Source organism: Glycine max, chromosome 4 (assembly GCF_000004515.6).
Source record: "Glycine max cultivar Williams 82 chromosome 4, Glycine_max_v4.0, whole genome shotgun sequence".
Taxonomy (NCBI): domain Eukaryota; kingdom Viridiplantae; phylum Streptophyta; class Magnoliopsida; order Fabales; family Fabaceae; genus Glycine; species Glycine max.
This window is the reverse complement of record NC_016091.4, coordinates 4372536-4393210: the sequence shown is the minus strand read 5'-3', so window position 1 is coordinate 4393210 and position 20675 is coordinate 4372536. Positions and strand designations below refer to the sequence as shown.

Below are 20675 nucleotides of genomic sequence, written 5' to 3'. Positions count from 1 at the left end.
ATATTATCAACATATTGTTTTTTAATAAACTATTTATTATTCGGTCAATTTCATACTGATCCTATTAAATATAGAAAGAGACTAATATATTTCATCTAAAATTCATTCAATATTAAAAAAGAATAGAATATATTAACACTTTCATCTCTAATTACAAATTATCTAATAAGTTAATTGGTTTTTATCATAATTATTTAAAAAATGTCTAAGATGTATATTTTGATTGAAAGTAACATAAAAATTAAACTATTAAAAAAAATTTATGTTAACAATATTCCTCTTCTGCTTATGTATATATATGACCCGTAGAAGCTTCCTGATGTAGTTCATAGGAAGGTCACAATGAAGTTGCCTCATCAAAGGAGTTTAAATTATGTGCACCATGATCATTTTCTTTTCGTATCAATGGTGCCAAAATGACAGATAAAAATCCAAGACCACCAGATTCACCTGACGATGATTTCACCAACCAATGGCCTTTGGAGCTCTCCGAGTACTTGAATTTTGATGATGATCAATGGCCAGACGATTACCCGGAATCATTTGTTTCGGGGCATGTCTTCAGCCATAACAATCAAGCCAATGAAGTTGGTAACTTTGGAGGAAGTAGCACCCACTTTGAAGAGTCTTCTAGCAGTAAGCCACGTTCCTGAATTGAAATTTGTTTAATTTACTTTGTAATCTTATACAAAGCATGCAACAGAGATAAGCATCTTCTCATAATTTTGCTTTTCTTGACTTCTACGTCATTGGTTGTGTCGTAGGAGACGTTGGCAATGAACGTGAGAAGAAGGAAGTCAGAGATAGAGTTGCATTCAAAACAAAGTCAGAGGTAGAAATACTGGACGACGGGTTCAAGTGGAGGAAGTACGGAAAGAAAATGGTGAAAAACAGCCCCAATCCAAGGTATGCCTATGCTTTTTATGTATACCAAAAATAATTGCATGGCACGAGACTATCATAGTTCTGATTAATCTTTATGCAACATGTTGCTAGATTTAATTAATTAACTCTTTCTTATGAACTGAAAAACTTTGCTATGTGTCAAATGAAGATGGGTCTGAACATAAACACATGTTAGTACTAGATCATGCAGCAATAGTTTCTTGTTTATAGAAAATTGGAACTTCTTCGCATTTTCACACTCTTAAAAATAATCGCACACTTCAAACACATATTTAACTTGAGGAACATATGATTGTAGGAACTACTATAGGTGTTCAGTGGACGGATGCCAGGTCAAAAAGAGAGTTGAAAGAGACAAGGATGATCCAAGGTATGTAATAACAACCTACGAAGGCATCCACAATCACCAGAGTTATATCTAAGTAGAAAATTAAGGAGGTTTGCAGTTTCGTGGGCCATAGCCACAACCCCTGTGCACGTGCTCTTGTAAAGTTTTATGACTTGAGGCATGTCGACAATTATCAGAGTTAGTAATTTTTTTTAATGAAAAATTGGACTTTAAGGGCTATGAAAATCAAACAGAAGAAACTTGCTTGTTTCCTCTCCACGACAATGGATTTCGGAAGGTACCATATTTCTAAACAATAGAACATAGAGCAGAAACTATTGAGTATAAATGATTTCATGAAGTGAATAAATTAAGGTTGACACAACTATCAGGAGGATATAACGAAAAAGGACAATCAGATTTCCCCTTGTTGTATACCCTATTTTCGCATTGCGAACTTATGTATAAAATGATTTCCCCTTGTTGTATAAAATGATTGTTAAACACCCTTAGGCATCTATCAGATAGCAAGAAAGATAAAGAGAAACAAGAGGATTGAGAAAATGTTTTTAATTTATGAGTGTTCAAATATTATCATTTTTTTTAATGTATGTTGTTAGCATTTTTTTCTTGCCTTTATTTAGTAAATATATTTTGTATTGAATTAGCCTGTCCCAGCAGCAGTACTTTCTCCGTGAATTCCCCTAATCTCCTAAAATCCCTGTTTTTCCAAAATTTCTTCACCTCTTACAACCTCTCTGCTGACTGACATAAATATGAAACTTCATGTATTGAACCTGCTCAATGTATTGCAGATTTACTCATAAAAATGTATTAGGGATTTTAGGCTACGCATCTGTGGTTAAGGGAGAAACAGACCACATGATCTCCAACTCCATTGAACAAATACCAGGGACAAATATAAAACAGAACAAATCTCTTGAAAATGTCACTGTTATGCTTGATGAATTAGGAAAGGATTATCCAGCCTTAAAAAATGGAAAAAGAGATTATCCTCGCTGCCACTTAAATTCTTAATTTTTACCAACAAAACAAATTAAAGACAAATGGAGATATCATGTAAGAAATAAAAAAGAATAAAGTATGTTTAGGGTCATTGTAAAATTTAAAAATTATTAATTTTATTCTCATAAAATTTTTCGTATTAATTTGGTTCATGCAAAAATAAAACACATTTTTATTAGTTGTAGTATTTCTAGTAATCTAATCTGACTATTAAACAATATGTGACAGTTAAAATCTTTCAAAATGAATTAATCATCCTCAAAGGTTACAATTTTTTATCACTTTTTGGGTAATTTTTTCACTTTTTAATAAAATTAGAAAGAAAAATCAAACATTAGTAAATCATAATGTATTATGAATGTGTTTGAACAAGTGGGAAAAAAAATAATTAAATTTATTATTCACGTTAAAGTAACTCAACAGAACCAATAAAAATATGATTTATTTCTACAAATTAATAAAAAAAATTATGAGAATAAAATTAATAATTTTTAAATTTTATAGGGACCTCAAATATGTTTTATTCAATAAAAAATAATAAATATTAAATTATAAGTATTTTTGAAAAGATAAAAATATATTTAAAAGGGTTAAAAACATAATTCAGTTTTATTAATGAATAATTTTTCTCTTATTAGCTTGTACAGAGATAATGCAAAGAAAGTCCCAGAATTATCTTATCCGAAATCACAACTCACAAGAATGATTTCAAACCACAACTCAAAAAAAAAAGTGAATTTCAAATCCAATCAGATTATCAATTTTCAAGAAAAAAGACCCAATAGACCCAGACAGCATGTTTTTTGTCCCAAAATGACTCAGACAGCATGTGGAAGTAATATTCACGTTTGGGCTCACTATTTTTGGAGAAGATTAGTAATGATTTTTGGAGATAAATATTAGGTATCATGATAATATATATATATATATATATATAGTTTCATAATAGGCCATTGTTTCGATGGAAGGTAATTTATTATGGACCATAAAATTTTGGTCCTTCAAATAATCTCATGTCAATAGGCATTCTCTTTGTCTTATTATAATTATAGTATAAGAAAAAAATTATTTTAAAATGATTATTATTTTATTTTTTTAATATAAATTAATTATCATTTTTTATTTATATTTCTTATGATATTAATAATAAACAATAAATTTATAAATAAATTAATAATAATATAATATTATTTTTATAAAATTATTATTTTTTTCAACTATTTTATTTATTTATTTAAATCAATCTAACGGAACAATTATAATGGTACACCTATCTCCGAGATTATTTTTCCCCGGAATAAAGTTGCCGCTGACCATTGTATGCCATTGTTGGAGGCGATTTTTGGCAATAATGCCACTTTTTTTGTCTCCGCTTCTCCTTCTCCGTACTTTCCCTTCAACTCCTGCAACCTCCGACGGAACCTGCAAGCCACCACTCCCACCTTTACTTTCTCTCTCTCAAAACCAAAACCCACCCACTATCTCTGAAAATCAAAAGCCAATTCTTATTCAAGAAAAAACAAACCCAAAAGTTTAAACCCCACCCATTATGGTTCATCATATTTTCCTTCCTCTTTTTTATCTCGTGACATCGATGCAAACTAGGAAAAGCACATTGGAGGACATTATTCTCCCTTCATTGTTGACTTACTGATGTGTTTGATTTAAAAGATAAAAATAAAAGAAGAATTTTTGAATTAAAATAAAATATAAAAAGTGTGAATTCCACTCAAATAATACAAATTTTCTCTCCAATCTTAGGACTAGGGGTTTAAGTTAGTAGTGGTTCAATTTAAAATACCGGGTTGCGACCCATATAGTAGACAGAAGCTCGGAGAGAATGAAAAAGATCGTGAAGGTGTATAATAAAACGATACAGCTTAGATTGATCCAATGGTTGTGAATAATGGTGCACATTGGACCACCTATAAAGATAAGTGGAGACGCTGTTGGGGAGTGTAGTGTAGGTGCTGTTGTTGCCATTTCTACGGTTTAATGGAAGGGATGAAGCAGCTTTGGTGAAGCTCATTCTGGCTGCACTCGAACGCAACTTGCTCCCTGACTTTGCTCGCATTGAAAAATTAATTTTGGTTTTTAAAACATGTTTTGGAAAAAAAAATTCACAGTTTAATAGATTTTGGACGAGAACTTGATTTTTGAGTAGCATGGAGTTATTTTAAAGAGCAGTTTTTAAAGCCAAAAAGCGAAAAGGAAATCACATAGGCCCTTAGTCTTTACAACAAGATCAACCTATATGAGTGTACTGGATGAATGGTGGGCACTGGGCACAGCCTTGCCATAGCTCACTTGATTAGCTAAAGCAGGTTTCATGTACCGATTAAGTTATTTGTAACTGAGTAAAGATTCATTATTAACATGTCCTTTTCTGTTGCAAAATGAATGTTATACGAGGGATGTAATTTGTTGGCAATATAAATTACTGACAATTATGTTGGATGAAAGAAATACTTATATATCTTTTTTCATCCCTATAATTTTATTTTATTTATTTATTTCTATCCTTGTAAAAAAAATTTAATCATTATAAATATACTTATTTTATTTTCTGTCCTTAAAGAACAATGAAAAAACTCTAAATTAGAGGAAAAAAAAGTATTTAAGTAAAAAAAAATGGTAAAGAACCTTACGGCTAATATAACATTCCTATGTCCATGAACTGATGCAGCTGTTGCTATTTCCCTTCTGCCTCTATGACACTGGATGATGCTGAAGAAGCAATGTTGAAACCGTACTGCCAGAGATCAAATTTGAAAGATGGTCATGCAGTAGTGTTGAAGCCACGTTTTCTTGAATTATAAAGCCAGTTTTGACCTTGATGCTAGCATATGAAGAACTATAAAGATCTTCTCAAGGAGATATCCAAATGGATGAAGGAGGATAGCCTTTTATTTGTTCATATCATGTGCCACAAAGCATTTGCCTACCACTTTGAGGTGAACTCAACATAACGCTGTTAAACAATTTGGCCATCATGGTTTGTTGGTTGTTTTGTTTAATTATGATATTAGTCAATATCTTAACAAAGAGTAGTGAGTTTTTAACTTTTCATAGATACTATTCATTGACCCACTAGCTACCTCTTCATGAAGGACAAAAATGAAGACGCCTGGATTACAAGATACTTCTTTGCCGGAGGAACTATGCCTTCAGCAAATCTACTTCTTTATTTCCAAGTAAGTTTGCTACGATACTTATGCTAGCTTTGTTATTACCTGATGGTATTTCACTAATTTCAGAATCCTATCAAATTTTGCTGTGTGTTCTTAAAGATAAAGATGAAGGAAAATTCTATAGGAAAAAATTATTGCTTTTTTCCTTAAAAGAAAAAGTATTATTTAAAATTTATAATAATTCACTTATCAATTTATCATATTTAATTAATTTAACTAGATTAATAAGATAGTACTAAAGGTGAAATTAAAGAGTTAAGATACATACATTTAATATCTAGACAAAGTTAAAAGAGAATCCAATAAAATTAAATGATGATATATATATTTGGGTACAAAGAATAGTGAAACAAGAATGAGGAAACACATAATATGTTACATGTGTATATTAATTATAAATAGCAAAACATCAATTATATATGGTTTAAATAAATTTTTCATACCTAAAAAATAAGTCATTTTTAGATTACTACTTAAAAATTCATTTTTTTTTATCAAATACATACCTAAAAAAAATTCAGTTTCATTTTATTATTTGTCGTTAATCGTCTTCCATTAAGTGATGATGTGATAAACGGAGTGTCACATCATCACGTCCAATCACTAACACATAAACACCACGTCATTGAAAATAATGATGTGACAATAAAATGTTCGTGACAAAACGTAATAACATGACATTCTGTCTGTCATGTCATCACTTAATGGAATGCAACTAACAAATGAAACTAAAAAATTTTCAAGTACTTGGATTGAAAAAAAATATATGTTACGTAATAATATGAAAATAACCTATATTTCAAGTACGAAAAACTTAATTAAACTTTTTCTAATTTATTATTAAAGTTTAATTTGATTTTTTAACTTTTTTTTTGTTTAATTTGATCCTCTAATTTCTAAATCTGATTCAATTTGATATTTTAGTTTTTTTTTTCAATTTGCATATCTAATTTTTAAAATCGATTCATTTTAAAAAAAATACATTTATTAACGGTGTAAAATCACTTAATGATGATTTTAAATTGCCACAAAGTATGATATCTCACAATTTAGACTCAAAGATCAAATTGAATTGATTTAAAAAATTAAAAAATCAAATTAAATCCAAAAAAATTAAAAGATCAAATTAAACTTAAATAATAAATTAGAACAAAGTACTAATTTAACCAATAATATACTATATTTTGCCGTCAGTAAAAGATCAAATTAACTAACTTAAGGTTAGCCGACAGTTACTAATGTTATCAGTTATCTAACTCTAAAATAAATACTAGAGAGATATAACTGATTTCAGTTGAGTTAGTTAATATGTAACTTCATTTTTGAACTTTGTGATTTTTTCTTCTATCATTTCTGAAATCCTTTTAGAACTTGGTAAACATTAGTATAATATTAGTTCTTGGAAACTAACAAATAAGTGTCTAACTTCTTCCTGGTATTTTAACTCTTAAACATATTAATATTATCGTTTAAGTACATTTTTTTAAGAAATGGGATAGCATAATTATCCATTTACACATTTAATTTTGTTTTTAATTTCCTTTAATTTAATTGATGAACTAATGGCAAAGTGTTGTCAAATTTCAAGAATTAAAGTCAACTAAAGTGGTAGTTGAGTCCTAAATCCTAATAAAAATAGAAGAGTCACTCTATAGATCCCAACGGAAAAGATATTGTAAAAAGAGCATCTGCAAAAGATAAGGAGACACTCACTGCCATTCCTACTCTTACAAACCTTCTTCAGAACTTCAACTCTTCGATCTCCTCCACTTTGCGCATCGTACTCTCTCTCTTTCTCTCTCTCTCTCTTACCTTCTCAACTCAACATCAAAACAATATCAATTCTAATAATAACTCATTGCACACGTCAAATGAATAGAAGAAGATAATTTTGCAATATCACGTGATTTTGAAGATGAATATCGATCGATATCGTGTCCGGTACTACTATTTCAGCTTTACAGGAAATGCCCATAGCAATCAACACTGATGAGCCAAAATCTCAACATCGTGAATTACCGATTGCTTTCTTCAAGCTTGTGCTTGGAAACAATCTCAAATACAGGTACCACTAAATTTTTTGCTGCCATTCATAAATTACTTTATCTGCCTCTATGTTGATTACGAAACGTCTAGGCTATGTTTGGCTTATCCTTTTTCTTTTAGCTTAATACTGCTTTAAAATTAATGTCAAAATAAAAGGTTTAATAATAAAGTAGTAGTTAATTGGTAATTGTAGCTTAAAACATAATTCTAAATTGCGATTGCTGGCTACTTCAAAAAAAAAAAAAATTGCGGTTGCTTGCAGCGGCTGGCAGCAATGCGGTTGTGAGTTCTGCTTACACATTATTATATGTTTGTACCGAACTTAATTTTTTTTTTACAATTTATAAGTTATAACATAGCATAATATTTCATTTATTTTTGTCTAAAAAAACATTTCATTTATTTTAAGATTTGGTATCTCTCAACATTCTATAAGTTCATGCTTATTCGACTAGTGACACTTAGAAGTTCAAAATAGAATATCAAAATCTTATTTTTTTTTACAAAAAAAGTAAAATAGAACAGTGTTAAGGATTGATTACGGTTTCATTGTGGCCATGTTCCGGCATTTCATGTGATTGAAAATCATATCACAATTGCAAGCTGATGTGGTTGTTGGCACCCCTGCAACAATAATATTGTGGCCCCACTTGTAGTTGCGCAATTTAGAACCATGGCTTAAATTTAAAGTTTTTTGTTTCAAAAATTGTTTAGTTTTTAGGAGAAAAAATAACAAAAAAAAAAGTTTATTGGTGAAATTTTAGGGAATCCTTATAAAATATCAATAATTATCCAAAATACATTATATTAAATTATCAAGAATAATTTTAAGAATACTTAAATATATAGATATGTAGGTAACCGATTGATTAAATAAAAGTAAAATCTAAATATATAGGTAACTGATGGTTTCATGGTTCTTTTATGATCGAAACCTCTTATTCCTTAACAGGATCTTCGTAACTCTTTAGAGAGAAGTCATTTAATTTATTATCCCGGTTTGACTCGGTGGCTTTTTTATTATTTTTTTCTAGTTCCTATACCATGTTAAATTGTTAATAGCTAATTATTATTTTATTATCCATTATAAAGAAATATTATTTTAGTATCTCATTTGACTGTAACAAGTAACAACTTTGTTTTGATTGTGACTATGTCGTATCCCGTATCCCACTGCATTTTTGCGCATGCATGGCAGCGCCCGTGGCAAAATACACAAGATGAAAATTGGTCTCTCTCTATATATATATAACGGCCAAGATGGGAATAGGAAAGGACCCCAAAAATAAGCATAAGCATTAGGAAGAGACTGCAACCTAAAGAAAGAGTTATGAATCCTACAAACATGCAATCACATGCAAAATTGTTTAATAAGTTTTAGGGGTGGCGTTTTTATCGCATTGTGGTGGTTACAAGTCATTGTCTTGTTCTTACTGTAACACCTTGTACCATATTACTGTGACACATACACATAAAGGTGTCAAATGAAATAAATACACAAATTTTATTTAAAATATATATTTTATTAATTAAACGAATAATAAATGTTTCTTATGTGATAGCGTACGTTTGTGTGCACACAAAGATAGATAGATAGATAGTGATTTAAGAAAATTGAGATGTATATTTTGCCCAATAATAAAGAATGTGGTGTCTAAAAATGCACTTTCAAAGAAAATGAGAAAAAGTGTTAAAAATATCTAATTGATTGAGTGATAGATTTTAATTTATAATATAAAAATAAATTCATTTATATTTGTATTTTTTTATCTTTTTAAAAAACAAAATCTTTTAGTCTATTTATTATCATATGCTCATTATGTTCATATGTCATAGAGAGTTGTTGACAAAAAGAAATATATGTCATAGAGAGTTATTGATTTTTTTAACACAAATTTATGAATTCAACTTATGAAAAACAAAAAAAATGTACTTCACAATCACAAAATAATATCTTTCTTATCACATAATTATAATTTTTAAATTTTTTTTGGACATCTTTCAATTGTGGACCCTAGGTCATAGTTATAAAAATCAGTCTCTAACCAAGGCCTAGTGCCTTGGGCAGTCTAGTTAAGATAAAGTATCGAAAATGCATTTGACCTGGATCCCGTCAGATTTGATCAAACCCGTGACTCAGATTGAGTTGGCTCGGTCACTTTTTTTTAATTCCTATATCATGTTAAATTGTTAATAACTAACTATTGAATAACATATAATATGATCCTATAAAAAAAATATTAGTAACAATATATTATCATATTGATCATGATATGATTCAATATTTACCTGTTTTTAACATTTTTATTAGACTTTTTTATAATCATTCGATAATTTTTATATTTAATCTTGAAAAATAAGAATTTTTTTAATAATTTAATAATAATATCCAATAAAATAATAATAATTTATAGTAATAAATGACTATAATATCTTATAATTTGATCATAATAATAAATTTAATTTTAAAATATAAAAACATAAATTGATCATATTATATTATATGTTAGATATATTATATATTTTCAAGAAAAATTAATATGTGTATTGAATTAATCATATCAATAAATGACTCATCAGTTAAACTTTTAGTCCACTAATTTTAATAACGGCATCGCCTCATGCTTAAGCCAAGGATTGACCCGGGCATGACATTTTAATTTTTCAAATAAGGAGACTTTAAAATGCAAGCAATAGGAACAATGTATACATGTTACATACAGGTTGCCAAATAAAAAACAATAGCAGAAATGTAATGTATAATTATATTAGAGAACAAATTAGAGTTGTAAATGTAATTAAGTTTTTCTCTCGATATAATCAAACAATAAAGATTCACGCCACACTTATCAACATGTTTGGTATCACATCTCTTTAGCATGCATTGAGCATAAAGTTAGAGTTCATGACAGATCCAAACAAGCAACTGCAATTAATATTTAAGTTTTGCAGTGGGGTCCGGATAGAATGGAAATTTTTTGTTCAGTTCCCAAATCCCATGAAGAAATAATAATAATAACACCCCAATAGAATAGAAGATAGGATAAGTCAGTAGGGAAGAGCCCTTTGTGGTTGTGGTTGTGGGTAGGTGCTGCTGCTGCTTCCATTCCTATTCTTACAGTGAAGGTTCAATGGAAGGGACAATGCAGCTTGCATACGAGACTGTTGTGAAGCTCATGCTGGCTGCACTCGAACGCAACGTGCTCCCTGACGTCATCACCAGGAGACTCACGCGCTTGCTGTTGGCTACTCGCCTTCGCTCTGCTTACAAACCCTCCTCCCAACTTCAACTCTCCGATCTCCTCTACTTCGCGCATTGTACTCTCTCTCTCTCTCTCTCTGTTACCTTCTCATTCTCACTTCTTAACCCAACATCAATTCTTGTAATAACCATTGCAGTTGCACACATGAAAAAGATAAGAACTAGATAATTTAATTTGCAGCGATAATCATATCATTCATATGTTACCGGAATCAATTATATGTGATTTTTTAGGTAATTAAAATTAAAATTTGTCTCCTACACGGTTTGAAGATGAATTTCATGTCTGGTACTCTTTCAGCATTACAAGAGATGCCCATAGCAATCAACACTGACAAGCCTAAGTCTCAACATTATGAATTACCAACCGCTTTCTTCAAGCTCGTCCTCGGAAACAATCTCAAATACAGGTACTTGTAAAAGTTTTGCAGCCATTCATAAATTAGTCTTACCATGTGTCTTTTCTTTATGACGATTATGAAACGTGTTGTAATTTGTAAAACTACACTCAGATCCCTTAAACAAGGTTTTGTTTTTGAGCCTATGAATGAAAAAAAAAAATTGGTTGGCATGAGAAATCCTACTATAGGTGGCCGGCCAAATTCACTGGCAAAGCGGGTGAATACTTTGCATTTACACTATTGTCAGATTAAGTTTCAAAAAAAAAAATAAACGCATAGGCTATGTTTAGTTCAAAGTCTTTTTATTTTATTTTGGCTTAATACTACTTTAAAATTAAACTCAATAAAAGATTTAAAAATAAAGCAGTAGTAGTTTTAGCTTAAAAGTTCCTTTGATTTCTTTGCTGAATGAAGATAGTGGTCCTGTTTTTCTATTTCTATTTTCAAAATTGAATTTAGCTTTTAAAAAGAAAACAGACACACACTATGCTCATGTCTCACATGTAGCTCCACTACAGAGAACTCACACCCTTGAGCTAGGATCACAAAATAGAAGAACAAGATTAGAGAATATCTGTTTCTGTTATTTGGTTTTTAAAATACATTTTGGAAAAAATTTCAAAACTTCATAAATTTTGGATGAGAAATTAATTTTTGAGTAGCATGAAAGTATTTAAAAGAACCAGTTTCAAAGCCAAAAGCGAGAAGGAAAACAAATAGGTCCTCAGTCCTTACAACAGGATCAACCTAAAAGGGTATACAGAAAGAATGGTGGGCACTTGGGCACTGGGCACAGCCTTGCCATTGGCCACTTGATTAGTTAAAGCAGGTTTCCTGTACTGATTAAGGTATGTGTAACAGAACTGTAAAGATTCACTATAAACAAGTCATTTTCTGTTGCAAAATGAATACATGAGGGTTGCAATTTGTTGGCAATATAGATTACTGACAGGTATGTCTGCATGAAAGAAAAGTGGTAAAATGCACACAACCTTATGGCTAATATAACATTCTTATATGTGTGTGAACTGATGCAGCTGTTGTTATTTCTCTTCTGCCTCAATGACGCTGGATGATGCTGAAGAAGCAATGTTGAAACTGTACTGTGAGAGATCAAACCTGAAAGATGGTCATACAGTGCTTGATGTGGGATGCGGTTGGGGATCGTTGGCTCTATACATTGCCAAGAATTACACTAACTGTAGGGTTACAGGAATCTGCAATTCCACAACTCAAAAGGCTTATATTGAGGAGAAGTGTAGGTATGCTGATTGGTATCCCATTGTTTGCTTTAAATCTTAATAAACAGATGACCCTTACGACAGATGAACCAATATTTTGCTTGCAAATTTAATTAAATATTGCATGATAATCAAAATCACATTCCTTTGTTGCTCTCTTGTCAGGGATCTTCAGCTGCAAAATTTGAATATTATAGTTGCTGATATTAGCACATTTGAAATGGAGACTTCTTATGACAGAATATTTTCCATAGAAATGTTTGAGGTTAGTATATATGAATATATAATTAGTGTTGAAGCCACGATTTCTTGAATTTTAGAGTCAATTTTGACCTTGATGCAGCATATGAAGAACTATAAAGATCTTCTGAAGAAGATATCCAAATGGATGAAAGAGGATAGCCTTTTATTTGTTCATTACTTCTGCCACAAAGCATTTGCCTACCACTTTGAGGTGAACCCAACATAACGCTGTTAAACAACTTGGCCATAATGATTTGTATTGGTTCTTTGTTTATGATATTAGTCAACAATGTCTTAAAAAGAGTAGTGGGTTGTCAATTTTTCATTTTTACAATTCATTTACCTACTGGATACTTCTTCATGAAGGACAAAAATGAAGATGACTGGATTACAAGATACTTCTTTACTGGAGGAACTATGCCTTCGGCAAATCTACTTCTTTATTTCCAAGTAAGTTTGCCTTGCAACTTGTGCCAGCTTTGTTATTTTCTGATGGTATTGTTGTGTTCTAAAAGATAAAGATGAAGGAAAAATTTATTGCGTTTTTCCTTGATAAAAGAAAAAAGAAAGTGTAAGAGCAGAAGTACGTGCTATATTTTTGTGTAACCTTAACCTGTTTTTATTGTGTCCACATTTAGCTCTCTTGTAACTGAGTTCATTGGTGATATGTGTAGGATGATGTTACTGTCACCAACCATTGGCTAGTAAATGGGAAACACTACGCACAGACCAGGTTAGAATCAACAAAATTGCTCAATGATTTACAGCAAAACTGTTATATTCCATTTGTTTACAAAGAAGTTTGAACTGTATTACTGAAGAGAAAAATGAATTTATGTTGCAGTGAAGAATGGCTCAAAAGAATGGACCAGAGAATGACTTTCATCAAGCCAATTATGCAATCAACATACGGCAAGGACTCAGCTACCAAGTGGACTGCTTATTGGAGAACATTCTTCATAGCTGTAGCAGAACTTTTTGGATACAATAACGGTGAAGAATGGATGGTTGCACACTTCCTTTTCAAAAAGAAATAAATAAGCCGAAACCTAGTCTTTTTATTTGACTATTTGAGAACGGCCTTAGGACAAAAAAGCTGCTACACGAGGTTGCACCCTTCAATAATGTTGTATACTTTTATTAGTTAACTTGTTTTAGTTGGTTGCTTGTCTTTATTTTTCCCTGTTGTAATGGTGTTGCCACTCCAACCTTATTTTATCTTAAATTTTGGGAAAGTCCAATTCAACCCTCGGAACTTAGGGTCATGCACGATTGCATGTGTTCTCTAGTCCATAAATTTTAAAATGTGCACTTAAGAGCCTTTGTAACGAAAATGGTTATGCTCAAGGTAGATGACCATATATTTGTGCACGCTCCAAACACATGGTCTCCTTCCTTCCCTTGAGACTTGAGACTACATTTTTATCTTGCTGTTCAAACAATAGGGTTCATCGGTGGTGAAAAAAGTAAAGACGAACAACTTTATCTTGTATGTAATAAATGTTTTTTAAATAAATAAACAGACAAAAATTCTAGATCTTACAAAATGTGTTTAACTTCTAATAAGACATTCAATCTTACTAGACAGTAATTGACAAAATAAATAAAAATTATAATATGTATGAAGAAAATTATGATGTCAAATAAAATAGCTTAAACTTTGATATATCAACATTTAAATGTTAATACTAGCTATAATTGGTTTAAAGGCATTATTTTTTTTATAAAATCGTGGACTCGTACGTTGTTCTAGTTTAATGAATTATTATTCGTTGTTGCAAAGATTTGAAGATAAAAGTACACGGAATCAAAATCATACTAGTATTAAGAAAGAGTGTGACAATCAATAAGGCCCAATTAAGTTCAATTTTCTTTTTGTCTGGATTTCAATTATTTTACAGTGACCAAAAACATTTGTTTTACTATTGGCTGCCAGGCAAAATTAGTTTAGATTCTTTGTGAGAATTGGGTTAACCATCTGATATGTCTAGGATCAAGTCACAACAGTGTCACCAAAAAGTGCAGCGGTAATTTTTAATACTCAACCAACGACAATCGCAATACCAAATCATCAATCAAGAGGTAAAAACCATAGTGATTTAGAATCATGCACTATGCATTAACCATCGGCATTATGCACAAGTGGAGGCAAACCCTTTAATCGCTTTTGGAAAATTCAAATCACCACCGGGAGAACCTGAGTCCCCCAGAAATAGGGGATACAGCTGAAAGAAATGTTATCTATAGTTCTACCAAAAGAAAGAAGGAAAAAAAATGACATATAACATCATGATTTATTGATGTAGTGCACACAAAGGGATACCCGATGATTATTATTTTCACAAGTCCTAACTATTGTTACAATTCCCTGCTAGAGCATAAAAGATTAAAATGAAAGGCCAAATACATGAAACTCCCATTCTCCAGCCATAGTTAGAGATAAGAGGGTCAAAAACTCAAATGTACAAAGCCACAGCCTTACTCCGGTGATTGGAGAGGCTTTACTGACGGGCCAAAATATAATAATGAAAATTATCCAATGGCAATAATCAATATTCTAGATTAAAAAATTGGCTTGTAGCCAGAATTCTTGCATCCATATACTATATTCAACAGCCAGGCCTAACCTAAAATTTGGAAACTAAAAATGAATATCTGTATCTGACATTTGAGCACCATCAAATACATTCTCTCCCAAGAAATCAATGTCCAGTCAGTGTATCATGTTGATAAGCTGTTGCCATGATCAGATGGTAGCCGGAAAGGAAAGTGTGCAGGCTGTATTTTTAAAGTTGGTGAGTCAGGCTTTTTATCATCAAACTTGTAGCCTGCATCAAATTTTACACTTGAGTACATAATGTATTTTCCACACATTGATAATATGATTAAGCAACTTTTAATTTAAATTTCATATTGACAATATTACAATCAGTCTCAGTTTATGTGTAGTATACATCGTACATCCATATTTATATTTTGCATATGAAAAGGTTGGCTTGGTGATTGAAAGGAAAAGGGAAGAGAAAGAGGTCGTGGGTTCGAATCCCTCCCACTAACAAATTAACAACTAACATTGCCCAATAAAAAAAACACTTATAGCTGGGATTGTACCAATATACTTGACTAGTTGACTTAGAATATTGGAATAAATAAGTGTTAGTGCTCTGTATTTTGATCCACGTCTATCATAGAATCAGGTCCCATATTATTCACATGCCTTCTCTCATATTTCTATTTTCCTCACTTCCTCAGGAGTCAGGACAGTGCATAGATATAAAACTCAACTATATGCAATTCAGAAAAAAAAAAAAAATTACCTTGCAGGGTTTCCAGGGCAGTGAGAGCACAATTGGAGTCAACAAACTCCACAAAACACAAAGTCATAGCTTTGTCTCCACTCTGCAGCATCTCAGTCATTTAAAAACTACTGGTTATTCATAATAAATGAAGAAAAATGAAATAATGTAGATTAACACTCTACACAAAATATTTTTGGCTGTCAAAGCTAATGTATTACTATTTACTAACTAGAGGAATGCTGCAACAAGTGAGAAGTAATATCATATTCCTTAAAAACACATGATAATCATGAAATCATATGTAGTCCTTTTCCTTCCTAGACAAACTATAATAACATTGATAGATTGTACATTACTGGAATTTTCTAAAATAGTCAACACGAAATTCTTAATTAACACACTTACACGTCTAGGCTCCTTGTGAACAACTCTGATATCCTTATAGCCAATAAAGGGACGGAAAAGATCTATGGGTAAAGGTCAAGACTTCATATCAACATAACAACAAAATACAATGTATGTTTCGGAATGTGTTTTGGAGGATAAGGGAAAGAAGGGCAAATTTTTAATTTTTAACCTCCCTTCTCATCCCCCAAAATCCCACTCCCAAACATACCATCAAAGTTATTTCAGGAACCAAGTGATTTAATTTCCATATGCTGTTAAACTTAAAAGACAACTTATTGTCCATGCAAAGTTTTAGTTGAACTAAAAAATAAAGAGTGACTAACTAAAGAGGATCTCATTTAGTAAATCCAATACAGCTTTAATTTCAAAACACTTTCTTCCAATCCATTATTGCCACACCAGGAACAAAAGGCAACACGCAAACACATACAAGCAGACATATAAGCTAGTTAAGCTACAAAGGATACGCCCAACTTCCCTTCTAGTGCAGTCTTTTGGAAGTCCACCCACAAACAGAATGTTTGAGTCTGCCGCCGAAATTGGTAGACCGTCATAACTGCTTTTAGAAGCTGGTCTTTCACTGCTTACATCAGGAACACCATTATTAATGCCCAATGGTGTTGTATCTCGTTTTTTACTCAGACAAGGATCTGCAAGAGGCGAATAACCCTTAACAGGCTCAGAATGAACTCTGGAGCCCAAGGTATCATCAGCACTGTAAAACAAGCCTATCTGCAGAAACAATCCAAGATAAAAATGAAAATTCATCTCCCACGTGCATCACATAATAACTCAAAATAGTCATATAAAGTTTTACATCTCTCTGCAGGTAATCTGATCCAATGCCCCTCAATTCAGTGGAATTTGAAGGCTCAGAGGGGATATAACCAGCAAAGCTGCTCCTTGCAATGCTAGCTGATAGAACCAAATCAACAGTCAGAACACAACAACAACAACAAAGCCTTATCCCACTAGGTAAGGTCGGCTACATGGATCACATGACAATCACTTTTAAAAATAGGTTAAACTATTTGCTTGATCAGTATAGTAGTTCTCGTTTTATGTTTTTAGCCCTGTGCAGAAAACTATTAAGTTTTAGTCCATAAACAGTTTTTTGTGGTGTATTATCACCGCCAAAAAGGTTTTGTAGCGGTTTTATACCACCAAAGTCTTCTCTCATGCTCTGAATAAGGATCAAAACTTAAACTTTTATGTAGATTTAGAGACTAAAACTTGCACTTTTTTTGTACTGAAACTAAAACATAAAATGGAGACAACTATAGGGACCAAGTGAATAGTTTAACCTTAAAAAAATTTAAGAAACAGAATGTTACTATGGTACTAGTCTTCTATATAATATAACTCATTTAGGGTTTTAGTGCTGCAAAATAAGCGTAAATGTTGAAATTTACCGAAACGCAAACTGAAATTAAATCCAGTGGTTAAGAACATGTAAAATTGGTTTGGGTTTTGTTGTTCTACGTATTTGTGTGGGGAATAACGAATTAAAAAAAGAGGAGGAAATTAATTGGGGTTTTGTAAAAGTATGGAGTACCTCCGTCAGCGCCTACCGGAGCACCGTATGAGTAGTAGGGGTCCGCCATCGACTCTTGCTTCGGTCTCAGTCTCCCTCACACCGGCCACAAGAGAAAGAAAGAAAACTATGAATGAGTAAAGGAAATTGGAAAGCACACTTCACACTCTCTCTCTCGACTCGTTCGTTAACTTTTTTCTTTTCTTTTTCGGATGACTAATATTTTGAGTATTATAATTAATATTTATTTCCTTTTTTCGTGGCTAGAAATTAATTATTGTAAAAATAATATTTTTATGATTTTATTATGAAATTAATTTTTACAATAAATTAAACGAAGTTAAATATTTTAAGGCCACTCTTTGTCTACAAAATAATTTAAACATAAGACCTATTTTTTGTTATGCCAATATATAATTATATGTATATAATTATTTAAATATTAATTTAGAACATTCAATTGAGCCCATGTCTTTTTTTTATTTGGACCACAGTAGATTTTTTTTTTTTTTTTTGCATATCTATGAACTCCACCTATTATATGGATCCATTTTGAGATAAAATTATATTTGTAATTTTGATTCTATAAGTAAAACGGAAATCAAATTTTAAACCTTAGTCAACATATCAAAGTGTCAAACTGATTGTATATGTAATGATTTTAATTTAGTTATTTGTGGGTGACTTAGGACTTATATTAGACCTAATGCTTGTTTGGTTTGATAGTTAGACATCAAATTGAAATTTATGTCATGAAAAGTTATCCTTGTTTATCAAAGTCATTTTTCAATTGAGTTAAACATCATTTTCACACAAATTGAGGTTTGTCCCAAAGCTAATCTTGTCTTGCTTTGGTGATGATAGTAAAAAGATACAAAAATGATTCAAGATTTCAAGTTATATATTAAACCTATTTTAATTAAACTTAAGTTTATAAATTTCAGTTCAACGAAACTCTATTTTTTTTTTACTGTAATTCAAACACACACTTACCCCCACGATGGTTTGGGTAATGCTTTTTTTTTTTTTCCTTTTATTTAACACTTACGGTGAAGTCTACTCATTTAAAAGTATAATAGTACTTCTAATTCTAATTATATCACAAGTCAACAATCAAATTATAATCTTTGATTAAAAAACATAAGTATCAACTCACTCATATTAACCACGTATGTCGTAATTCATTTTATCACTTGGAAGAATTCTCAATAAATAACATATTCGTCAATATATTCAATTTTTTTTTCACCATGCATCTATAATCACACGATTTAAAACCTTTTTATAACATCAGAAATAAGTACAAAGGACAGTTTTTGTTTTTGGAACAAACGTAAAAAGTACTGTTTTTTTCTCAAGATTAATATATTAAACCTAACCATTATATACTAACACAAGTAGTACCATGGAATCATGGATACTTAAATTGAGAATGAAATGATAAAAATGAAAGAATGAGAAATGTTAAACTTAAAAAATGTTATGATACAAATCAAAGACCCCGTTTTATTTATAAATGAAGAGTTCAAGAAAAATGTTTTATGGATAATATAACAAATATTTTTGGGGGAGGGGGTTGCCAAGTCTATCCCATTCATCAATAAGGAGCCGTCCTAAATAAGCATATTTTCATCATTATTTTTTAGTCGCAACAAGACAACATCGAGCTTTTTTTTTTTCTTATCTCACATAACAAACAAATATAAAATAGAAATAGAAATACATTTACGCAGTACGCACCATTATTTTTGTAAGATTTAACTTTTTCCTAAAAATAGACACGATTAAAATTAAGCTTTGCTTAGCCGACAATGAATTTAATATGAAGATAAAAAAACAGATGATAAAATTAATTTAAAAAGAACATTTATAAATCAATATTAGTTGTTCACAAAAAATTAAATACATAGAGAATAAATACAAACATACATCTATTTTATCTTTTATATATTTTTCCAATTTTTTTTTTTTACTTTTCTCATAATTGCTTATCACATTATTTAAGATATTTATTAGTTTTTTAATCTTTTTTCCCTTTCTCTTCATACTTCATACGTTTCATGTTGTCATGCATATTTATCATTACCCTACAGCTAAATGGAAATGGGAGCATAACAAGACAAAAGTTGGACTAAGTGACTATTTACTATTTAGCTATATAGACCGCAAGTATGTTTCAAGTCAAAATAATCGAGTTCAGTCATGTATGTTGTTTGGCTGCTTTTTATGGATACTAAAAAGAAAGTTAAAGGAAGTAATTGAATTAAGACAAGTATTTTTGTATTTTTTAGCCAATAATCTTGTTCTTTTAAAAAAAAGTCAGTAATATTGTTTGTAAATATAAATTATATTTTTAAAATCATACTAAAAGCAATATTCTAAATATTTTAAATTATTATTTTAACAAGGACAATACACTAAAGTTAAATTTACTAAACTTTTAATATTCTTTGTTCACATTTTATGCTAGATTAATAATGCAGAAACATGGTCTACCCCCATGTGCTGGATGACTGAATGCGTTTGTACCTCCAATTTTAAAAATAATTTACGTATTTCGTTATTTAAAATAGTATACATATTACCGACCGTCATCTTTTAAGGTGCATCAAACTGTCCCCTTTTTTTTTTCTTTCTGTGTCACGTAAAAAGCTTTACCATTATTGTTGTTACGATGCATTATTATTAAGAGTTTAATATCATACCTTTTTTCAGTAAGCATGTATAATATCTCAGCTTAAAATAAAAAATTAATCACTTTAAGATGTAAAGATGATCAAAGTATTTTTA

At 30.8% G+C, this 20675-nt stretch overlaps 3 protein-coding genes across 3 annotated transcripts; 2 read left to right on the top strand and 1 right to left on the bottom strand.

The window, feature by feature from the left end:
* The first annotated feature begins 394 nt into the window (after positions 1–394).
* Positions 395–1837, top strand: LOC100819462 (probable WRKY transcription factor 50). The gene is made up of 3 exons (XM_003522227.4): positions 395–636; positions 765–906; positions 1205–1837. The coding sequence occupies exons 1-3, from the start codon at positions 417–419 to the stop codon at positions 1326–1328; spliced, it is 486 nt and encodes a 161-aa protein (XP_003522275.1). The 5' UTR covers positions 395–416; the 3' UTR covers positions 1329–1837.
* An 8525-nt stretch (positions 1838–10362) lies between these two features.
* LOC100818389 ((S)-coclaurine N-methyltransferase) lies at positions 10363–13909 on the top strand. The gene is made up of 8 exons (XM_003522226.5): positions 10363–10815; positions 11061–11169; positions 12198–12422; positions 12567–12666; positions 12745–12855; positions 13011–13094; positions 13319–13377; positions 13489–13909. The coding sequence occupies exons 1-8, from the start codon at positions 10629–10631 to the stop codon at positions 13679–13681; spliced, it is 1068 nt and encodes a 355-aa protein (XP_003522274.1). The 5' UTR covers positions 10363–10628; the 3' UTR covers positions 13682–13909.
* Positions 13910–14920: 1011 nt separating this feature from the next.
* On the bottom strand, positions 14921–18056 carry LOC100816255 (RNA-binding protein). The gene is made up of 6 exons (NM_001255452.3): positions 17907–18056; positions 17169–17266; positions 16819–17083; positions 16349–16410; positions 15962–16043; positions 14921–15472 (listed from the first exon to the last, which is right to left on the bottom strand). The coding sequence occupies exons 1-6, from the start codon at positions 17953–17955 to the stop codon at positions 15366–15368; spliced, it is 663 nt and encodes a 220-aa protein (NP_001242381.2). The 5' UTR covers positions 17956–18056; the 3' UTR covers positions 14921–15365.
* Between the last annotated feature and the right edge of the window lie 2619 nt (positions 18057–20675).